Raw genomic sequence first — 10452 nt, forward strand, 5'->3', positions numbered from 1 at the left:
AAATTGATACGCCCCGGCTTACCATATAGCCGTAGCTTTCGGTAAGGTGAAAAACATATATTTAATACGTGCGCCGGGTATTTAATGTTCGGCTCTGCCCGAACTTAGGCTTTCTTACTTGTTAGACTTAATTTAATTACATTTTACATTACATATTATTTTATTTTATGTATTTAATTTTGTTTTATTTTAAATCACTTTATCTTATGTTATTTTATTGGGGCTTGCTGTAGTTTTAACCCTCTTCCAAGTTTTTTTATATTGAATTATTATAATGCAACAGTTTTAAAAATATTGTCAAAAATCAACCGTTAGTTGTACTGTATTAAACTAGAATTTAAAAAGCTACAAAACTGCACACTCAAAAACTAACTGCATACAAAACATCTAATTATGTAAAAAGCTTGTAATTTTTTGAATTTTTCGCTTAACATAACATAGTATGTTATGTATGTATGTCTTTTACCTAATTGAATAGTTATTTAGCACCCAGATTTTTCGAACTGACTTCCGAGACAGGTCGATCTTCCACTCAGCAGTCGCTATGCTCATTGCGATTACCGTCCGATTAGCAAACTGTACTGTCAATTCGGCAGTATTTACTTTAGCCACCTAAATTCATATTATAGCCTGAGTCTTATGAATCTCAATTGATCTCTATAAATTTCAAGCCGGAATGATAAAAGTCATTGGACACATAGCACAGAATAAATTCTTTTTGTTTGTATTCAAAAATTTTCCTTTAGGGTATTAAGAAGTGTACAAACATACCGAACAATTAGAATAAACACATCGTCTTCGCTAATCAGTGGCTGGGGTCAAATATCAAAATAATAAATGTTGACACTTTGCGACGGTAGAGATATTCGTACATATACATGGCATTATCAGCAGCAAGACGAAGACGAGACTATGGTGGTTATGTACATACGGAGTATGGCCTAAATACACACGCTTACTCATAAACATAAATAGTATATGAATATGTATTTCCATAATTACGGGCACAAAAGTGACATACAGTTTATAGTAGAAGCTGGTGTAAACCTTAGAATTCACACATGAAATGTGATAATAGCTTTTGTGGAGAATGAGCTTAATTAAAGACTCACGAGAAGTCTTATTTACATGCATTTGAGTTTGTATATGTATGTGAAAATAAATTGAAGTATATATACATGTGTAGGTACATACATACAGTACAATAAATTCATATAAAATAGATACTTTAACAATAAAAAAAAAATTTCAGCTCCAATTGGCATTTCCTACTTAAATTTATTGGTTTACGCTTTTCTCCTAAGACCAATAAAATTAAGTTTTCAATAACTAAATTAGTACTAGAATGTGACACATACATATATACCCAGGCAATCAAATGCGGCGCGCCTCGAATTTCGAATGAAAAGGGAGTCGAAGTGTTTTTTTGTTATCTTGGTTTGATCCACTCAAGCTTATTCCGCCGCTTTCTAATGTGCCTGGAAAAAAGAAGCTATTGAGGTTATGGCAGTTGCGAATGCGAGTACAAAGTGGTTCCAAACCTCAAAGGACTGATTTTTCAAGATAAAAAATTATTTTTTATATATTTCATTATTTTTCCTTGTTTATTTGTATTTTTACTAAATAATATGTTATGTTTATTAATTATAAATAAAACAAAAAGCATTTTGAGAAACCGTAAAGCTTTATTTTCGGTCTGTTATCGGAGCACTCCCAAAATACTCCGTCTAAGTTATCTTCGGATGACTTAAGGAGTTTATTAAGGGCAGAAAAGGTGTATGTGTATACTGATGAGGAGGGCTTAGGGACACATTTTCAATGACCTTATGGTTTCTGTATGGATGCATATCGGACAGTGAAAGCCGACATGAACATTCGGAGTTATACAAATCTCGTTTATATCCCGGTTTTCGCTGTGGAAAGCCACTCTTTGACACCTAGAGTCCTCTGTTGGAAGAGCGATGAAACTAACCTTACATCACGCTTTTCGGATGGTACTAAGTTTCTTTAACTTTTAAAGACGTGTGTACACACGGATACAATACACCATTTCCGCAAAGGCAGCATAAGCTAGTCAAACTTAATTTGGCTCAGAACTAATATGAATATGATACATAACTTCTGCTGTGCTCAGAATTGCATCAAGCCAAAGCACCTGTCTCTCTTATTTCTAAACTAAAATTTATGGAAATAGCTTATTTCTGCAACTAAGTTCTAATTCGGCATTTCACCAATGATAGCGCATATTGGACATTTTCATCATTTATAGTTAATAAATAAAAGAGACTAATGCTTTGGCTTGATACATTCTGAACACAGGGTGTATGTTATTTTTTCTATATTTTTGTATATAAAGTTTCATGTATGTATATATGTATGAATATATCAAAAATCCATGCAACATATGTATGTAAACACATTCCACCATTAACATGTATCATTTAAAAAATATCAAGTTAGTGAAATTCGCATAAACAGTCTGGCAGCGATGACGTGCCCAAATCTTCGCTAATTTATTGGACAAACCAAATAACAAAGACAAATGAGAAACCAAGCTTAAAAGTGATAAGCGAAACTCTACACGAAAAAGATTTAACAAAAATCACAACAAAACCAATATCAATTTGAATATGCACATATGCGGAATTTTAACAAAATTTACACATATAAAATTACTTAGCCTATGCTGAGCGTAAAACCGAAAAATATAAAAAAGAATAAGTAGTTAAATATAAAACCACCAACGCAACCACAGACCACGAGCTTGAGATCACATACGAAACCGAGACTTTTCGATTTCAAATACCGTTGCCATTGCCTAGCTTATATACATATGTATGTACATTAGACTGCATCACCAAAAAAAGTTGCTGGTTTCCGCCGGAGTTACAAAACTCATTATGTTTGAAGACTTTCATTAAAGTATTTTGGAAAAATATTAAGACTAACCTGAGTTGGACCGATTTGAAAATATCTCAAAAAATGGGCTTTTTTATGAATAAAAATAGTTTCTTAAACGATTAAAAAAATAAAAATAAATCCCCTCAGATGACAAAACAGTTTAAGCTCATCAAAAATCTCATTATTATGATTCCGTTGAATTTTTTTGTGTTATTTTTTAAGATTAAACTGTTTTGTCGTCGGAGGTGAATTTTTTCAAACAAACCTTAAAAAACCTATTTTTATTCATAAAAAACTTCATTTTCGGAGGTATTTTCAAATTGGTTCAGCTCACGTAAATCTTAATATTTTTCCGAAATATTTTGGTGCAAGTCTTAAAATATAATAGATTTTATATATCCTGTGGAAAATCAGTACCGATGGTTTTTTTTTGTATGGGGAGTGTTGCAGTCTAATGTACATATGTACATATACTTGTTGCCACTGCCTGAATATACGCGCATACTTAAATATGTACATATACATACATTATATATTAAGTTTATTTTGTTGTTTTCTACTATTATTATCGCTTTGGCGATTTGCTATTCCGTTTGCCTTCCAGGCTGCCCTCAACTCAGCATTACGATCAGTTTCAGTTCGGACGAAGCTTAGTAAAGATCGCATCTTAGCGGCTTCTTCTTATTTCTCAGCTGAGATTTGTGTGCGTGTAATTGTGCTGCGTATCGTCTTTTCTTTTTTTGTCGTTGTTAGTGTTCCGCGTAGGGCTTTGAAAATGAAAATCCTTTTGGTATTTTCACTTTTCATTGTCGGCACTTTGGCCAACAAAGTGGGCAATCAATCACCAGCTGGACCTAAAAAACATATGGTTTGCTACTATGACTCAACGAGCTTCATCAAAGAGGGTGAGTAACCGGTTCGCATAAGTGTATTTGCATACCGGGTGTGTGGGGATTTTTCACTTGAAAAAGTTGTGAGAGTTTCTCGTTAAAAAAGTGATATTGCATAATATGTAGTTGTACTGATGACTTGAATTGATTTGAAATATTTAATTTACAAAGTGCCTGTGTACGAGTTAAGAAGTGAAGCCAGAAGTTTAATATACATATATGTAGCTAAATATGCAGTGATAAGAAAACAATTTTGAATTTATTTTAGAAATACTTATTAATTAAGGTTGATAAGTATTGAACTGGTAATACAAAGTTTTTAATGAGAAACAATACGCACAGCTTGTGTGAAATTATCGCTAAACAAAACGCGTTGATTACGGCACATTAAGCTAAGCTGTAGATAATGAGGATGAAACGGTACTAACGAGCGCATATGTAATTCCCAGAGTAGTTCAAATGAAATTGAAATTAAGTGGAAAATGAAAGTTATAGTAGAGAAAAAAATATAAATATAAAAATAAAAATAAAATTAAATTAAACCAAAATAAATAGAAAAATTAAACAGAAAATAACATGTTATTAAAAAATATGTATTACAAAATTTAATTAGAAATAAATAAATATATGAAAATATTAAAGAAAGAAAAGAAAAAATATTTGTATAGAAAATATAAAGTAAAAGGGAAAAGATTAAAAAATACACTGCAGATTAAAAAGTGAAAATCTAAATAAAAAAATTTACATGTTAAATTATATAAAAACACAAAAAAAGTTTTAAATAAAATAAAACAAAAAACATAACCTAAATTAAACTTAAAATAAAAATACAAATAGAAAAAGTAAACGAAAAATCAATTTAACTAAAAAAATAAAACCAAATCAAAAAACAAACAAAGAAATGAGGAAACTAAATATAAAAAAATATAAAAACATCTAAAGAAAAACCATATTTAATGGAACAGTGCCAAAAGTACATACACAATTGAAAAAATAGAAAAAAATAAAAATATTGAAAAAAGATTACAAAGCATATTTTACAAAAAAAAAAACTCTAAAAATACAATAAAATAAAATGCTAAAAAGACCATCAAATCCAATAAACCCTTACATGTTATAAATTCTGAAAATATTATTAATTTAAAAATAGTTTTCAGAGCGAAAATTCGCAATAAACGATATATATTTAACCCTTGTCGAGCACGAAAAATCGAGCTTAGAAGTTTGTATTTAATTAATTTCCTCAATATAACAGCACACACTTTTCCGTGTCTCAAATATCAGCGAAAGCTTATATTTTGTGCTAGCTAGTATATCAGTATTTGCCAGAGTGAATTTTTATGCGTTGCCGGTCTATACATAAAATTTAATAAATGTATAACCTAAAAAAGTTCTTCATGTGGACTATATCCCGAGTTACATTTAAATAAATCGCAGATGAGCGCAGCCTTGCTTTGGCTTGAGCTACTTTAAAATTTCTATGCCCATTTGTTTAGTGGCGCCACAGCTCATCTAAATCCAGTATAAGCACTAACTTGTTTGCGGATAGAGCTTTTTTTTAGCTTTTTAACCATTTTTTATAAGCACGCACGTTGTGAAATCTCTTTTTGATAATTCCTCATCTAAAACCATTAATTTTATAAGGCCGCTACATTTTTTTGTAACGATTTTATTAAAGAACTTAAGCAATACGACAAGAATAGTGAAAGCTCTCTTTGTAGTTCTACCATCAAGCAAAAATAATGAAATCTTCACTTATGAACATACGTACATACATTAATAGTATTTTTTATGAGCAAGTGAAAATTATTCGAAGGGGTTTCAAAGAAAGTATTAACATCCATTTTTCACAATAAACATAAAATAAAAATTTCGCAAGCGCCAGTTACAGTCCGCTAGGCACAACACGCTTACACACACACACACAACTTTATACCAAGAAAAATCTTCTCAAACACATTTTAAACATCTTCATTCTCTTTTTCGCCTTTCAGGACTTGGCAAACTTATAATTGACGACCTCGAACCGGCCCTGCAGTTCTGCGACTATCTTGTCTATGGTTATGCGGGCATTGAACGTGACTCCCACAAAGCGGTCTCACTCAATCAGAACTTAGACTTGGATCTCGGCAAGGGTCTTTACCGTACGGTTACACGCCTAAAGCGCAAATACCCCGCATTGAAGGTGCTGCTTGGCTTGGGCGGTGATAAGGATATCGAGACCGGCGAAGACGCCAAAGACTTACCAAACAAGTACTTGGAATTGCTGGAGAATCCGGTTGGACGTACGCGCTTCCTCAACACAGTTTATGCTTTGGTAAAGACCTACGGCTTCGATGGTCTCGATATTGCCTGGCAATTCCCGAAGAACAAGCCCAAAAAGGTACACAGCGGTATTGGCAGTTTGTGGAAGGGTTTCAAAAAGGTCTTCAGTGGCGATCACATTGTCGATGAAAAATCTGAGGAGCATAAGGAACAGTTCACTGCATTGCTGCGAGATGTAAAGAATGAATTCCGTCCCGATAATTTATTGCTGTCGGCAACAGTGTTGCCCAATGTGAACTCATCGTGTAAGTAGAAAATTTGGTCAATGTGTGGGTTAGGGTGTGCCAATTTCTAATAATTTTTTTCTTCAGTATTCTACGACGTGCCGGCTATTGTTAACTACCTGGACTTCGTCAACTTAGCCGCCTTTGACTTTTACACACCGGAACGCAACCCTGAACTGGCCGATTTGCCAGCACCGCTGTACGAACTGCCCGAACGTAATCCACAATTTAATGTCAACTTCCAGGTGCAACATTGGTTGCGTAACAATTGCCCAGCCTCCAAATTGAATGTGGGTGTGCCCGCCTTCGGCCGCGCCTGGAAGCTGACCGATGGTTCCGGCGACACTGGCGTACCACCGGTGGCCAATGTTGAAAATGAAGCACCCGCTGGCCCTCACACACAAATCAAGGGTCTCTACAGTTGGCCGGAGGTGTGCGCACTGCTGCCGAATACCAACAATGCCTATGGCAAGGGCGCCAACCTGGCTCTTACCAAGGTAGCCGATCCGACCAGACGTACTGGAAACTACGCATATCGCACAGATGAAAAGAGCAGCGGTCATGGCTTGTGGGTGGCGTATGACGACCCCGACACAGCGGCCGAGAAGGCTGGCTATGTGCGTCAATTCAATTTGGGTGGCGTAGCACTTTTCGATTTGTCCTTTGATGACTTCCGCGGCTCTTGCACTGGCGACAAATACCCTGTACTGCGCGCCATCAAGTACCGTCTGGTCAACTAAACCACAACGCAAAAGCCACTTACATATTTCTAACTTTTGACACATTAACAAAGTATCTATATCGCATGAATATGAATATATGTATGTATAAATATACATATATGCATACTTCACAGCAGAATTCGAAAAGGGCGTAGAATTAATTTAGTTTTTAATTTGGGCATTAATTAAAAAATTAGATAAATTTATTGCTCTAAGAAAATAAAACCATTCGAGATTTCCATACTCTCATCTATTTCCTAAACATAATTCAAATCAACTTTTTATACTCGGGTTTAAGTTTAAGATGATTTGAGTCTAGATTATAATTGGGGCCCTTATTGTAGAAGAAATTCGAATTACTGAGTCCGGATTTGAGATTTCTTATGAAAAGTTGTGTCTTAATAAAAATGCATATAAACACTAACTGTGTATGTAAATTTATGAATATATGTATTTTTTTTTTAATAGCTTATGCGAAGTTTAGTTTCCTTTACGAAATTAAAAAAGAAATTCAAGAGCTTCGAAATGAAAAAATATAATAGTCTTTTGAGAAACATTGAAATCTAACAGCCGGTTTCACCAGCAATCTAAATGGATAATGATTTTTATATTCTGTCAATTTCAATATAAAATTCAAAAAATTAAAGTAATTTTTCCATTAAACTGCTTTTGTGAAATTGGTAGTAAGGTACTTTCAAAGAGCTTAAGAGCTTTTGAGAAAACAGTAGGATTTTGAAAATTAGTTTGGAGTCATTTGAGTATTTCAAAAGCTCTATGAAAGCTTTTCATAAAATAACTATTACTGAAAAAGCAAAAAGCTTGAAAGCTCTTTAAAGCTAAAATAGGACTGTGAAAAGTTTCAGCACTTTTTAGCGGAAAATGTAACTACATAGAACTACTAATTGAATTATCAGTCGACTTTTTAACCGACTTTATAAAAAAGGAGAAGGCTAACAATTCGTCGGAATATATATATATATATATTTTTTTTTTTATGTATGTCACCGCATAACTTTGGACCACGGCAAGCGATTTCAATATTTTATTTTTCTATCGGAGAGGTAGTGTCTCCGAGGTGGTCCCATACCAATTTCGTTTAGATCCGATAATTTCCTCATTGAAAAAAAAATTAACGGTACTGCTAAATTTTTATATGGGAATGGAATTCGTTTGTGTTTTTTGCTTAAAAATTAATTGTATTAAATATAATGTTATTTTTTAAATGAAGTTAAAAGCTTTTGAGCAGTGTTGGCCAAAAAAAAGCTTTTACTTTAAGCCGGTCAGCTTAAAAAAATGGACGCGCGTGCATGGCAAGTGGCTAACTTTGATTTAAGGCAATTAAGAGCAAAAAAATTGTTACAATCAATAAGAGCTTTAACAGCTCAAATTCAGAAGTATTTAAGTAAATATATTTTAAGTAATTTCAGTGTCCAGTTGCCATCCAGGTGTGAATTCAACTTACAGTAGCAAGACTAGAGCTTTGAGTTAATAAATTTTATGTTTTAGCTGCTAAACCGATTAAGGAAAGCACAAAAGCATTATTTCCAAATACCTCAAAAACGTGTAGCCTACATTCTGAACAGTTACGACCAAAACATATGCATATTTCTCGGTAATGGCTTTTTGAAGATTTTAGAAGCTCGCTCTGATCTTACTTGATACGAATAAACTTTGACAGCTCAAAGGCTTAAGAGTGAAAATTTGAATAAATCTTTTTAAAGCAAAAAAAGCTTTATCTTCAAGCTTTGTGAAGAGCTCCAAAAAGATTTTAAGGCATTAAGCGGTGATGGGCACTGCCTTGCCCGCGGGCTTTTTATATATTTTTTTTTTTATAGGGCGCGCGCAGAGTAAAAGCTCTCTCTGTCCTTCGCTGCATTAAAGGGTTAAACTTTTATGAAAGCTACAAAGTTTAACTCGAATCCAATTCAAAATGCTGAATGATTTAGAACAGGCTAAGACATTTTATAAATAGGCTTTTTAAGTTATATACAACATTACGCTAAGCAAAGAGTTAATTTTTTTTAACTAGACAGCGCTATGCTAACCAAACATAGGGAGCTAATTTTTTTTTATCCAGTGCTTCAATGCTTCATGTGGCCAATTTCCAGTCAAAATGTATGTATAAATAAGTTGGATAAACTCAAAGTTCAGGGTTATTAAATACCTCCAAAGCCTATGTAAAACTAAATTTATACAAAGTGGAAGAATAATTTTTTTTTTGTGCATTTTCAATTTATATATGTGTATGAAAAAAGTATTGGCCGTTAGTAAAAATATACAGTTTCTAGAGCGGTGTGCTATGTTCAAAACGTCAAAAAACTTATTCAAGGTTGGCTACTGAAAGCTTTGAAACTAACATTATAACCACACATAAACAGCTTTGTTTGAAGTTTTTAACTCAAAATTTTGTTTTATATTTAGTTTATTTTATGTTATAAATAGCTAACTAGTGTACATGAGTAAACATTTTCCAACGCAATAAACACCGTAATTTAAATAAGTTTGGAAATATATTTTTTAAGCGAAAGTGAAAACAAGTGAAAAAGAGTTGAATATTCAAACATACACCTAGGCACACACACACACACACACACACACACAATGTGAATGCCTTCGCAGCTTAAGCTCTTGCAACGCCGAAAAGTAGGCAATTGAAACGCCAAAATGAAAGAGAAATACATTACTCGTTAAGGCAAATAAATAATTTAAATGGAATATGTAGTGGTTAGTTAGTGCTTTGGATAAAAGTTGAAATTTGTGCTTGTGCCGAAAAGGTGAAAAAATGAAAAGCGCGCCAGGGACTACGAGGGTGGGCGAAGCGAATACCATGGTTGCAGTAAAAAAAAGAAAAGTTGAGTGGTCGAAAAAGCAAAAAGAAAAAAAACGAAGCAGTGCTCAGTTTCAAAAGCAACACGGCTGCTTCCCTCGATGCTGGTATCGCGTACAAATGTAGCGCACAAATACGCGCACAACCATTCACATTCCAGCACATATTCTACGCCTCAGTGCTTGCCCGGGGTTGGGGTTGCAAGCCGTATGCCATGCCATGTCAGGGTTAAATTTATCACGTGCTCTAAAAGGTGAAGCAAACAAGAAACAACAAACAATAACAAATTGCCACAGGCAAGCGACGAGCGTTATGGCAGAAGACAGATGTGAGATTATATGCTTATACATATATATGTATATGCAGCTTTATTTATTTATAAAGTTATTTTTATTTTTTTACCTTTATTGCTGAGACCGCTGCTTTACGAGCTGAGAAGCGAACCTCCAGCACGACTACTATTACATTTATCTTTTGTTGTCCGCGTGTGCGTGTGTCTGGTCTGATATGAACCCCTTTTTAGGGAGGATAAGGAAATGCCTACCGATATCCCATCGTTTTTA

At 33.8% G+C, this 10452-nt stretch overlaps 1 protein-coding gene across 1 annotated transcript; it reads left to right on the plus strand.

Annotated features, from left to right (window-relative positions):
- The first annotated feature begins 3503 nt into the window (after positions 1–3503).
- Positions 3504–7486, plus strand: LOC118755360 (imaginal disk growth factor 6-like). Its single transcript, XM_036490200.1, has 3 exons — positions 3504–3806; positions 5786–6361; positions 6428–7486. The coding sequence occupies exons 1-3, from the start codon at positions 3677–3679 to the stop codon at positions 7078–7080; spliced, it is 1359 nt and encodes a 452-aa protein (XP_036346093.1). The 5' UTR covers positions 3504–3676; the 3' UTR covers positions 7081–7486.
- The last annotated feature ends 2966 nt before the right edge of the window (positions 7487–10452 follow it).

The sequence above is a fragment of the Rhagoletis pomonella genome, unplaced genomic scaffold (assembly GCF_013731165.1).
Source record: "Rhagoletis pomonella isolate Grant_MI unplaced genomic scaffold, Rhpom_1.0 Rhpom_scaffold_06074, whole genome shotgun sequence".
Lineage (NCBI taxonomy): Eukaryota > Metazoa > Arthropoda > Insecta > Diptera > Tephritidae > Rhagoletis > Rhagoletis pomonella.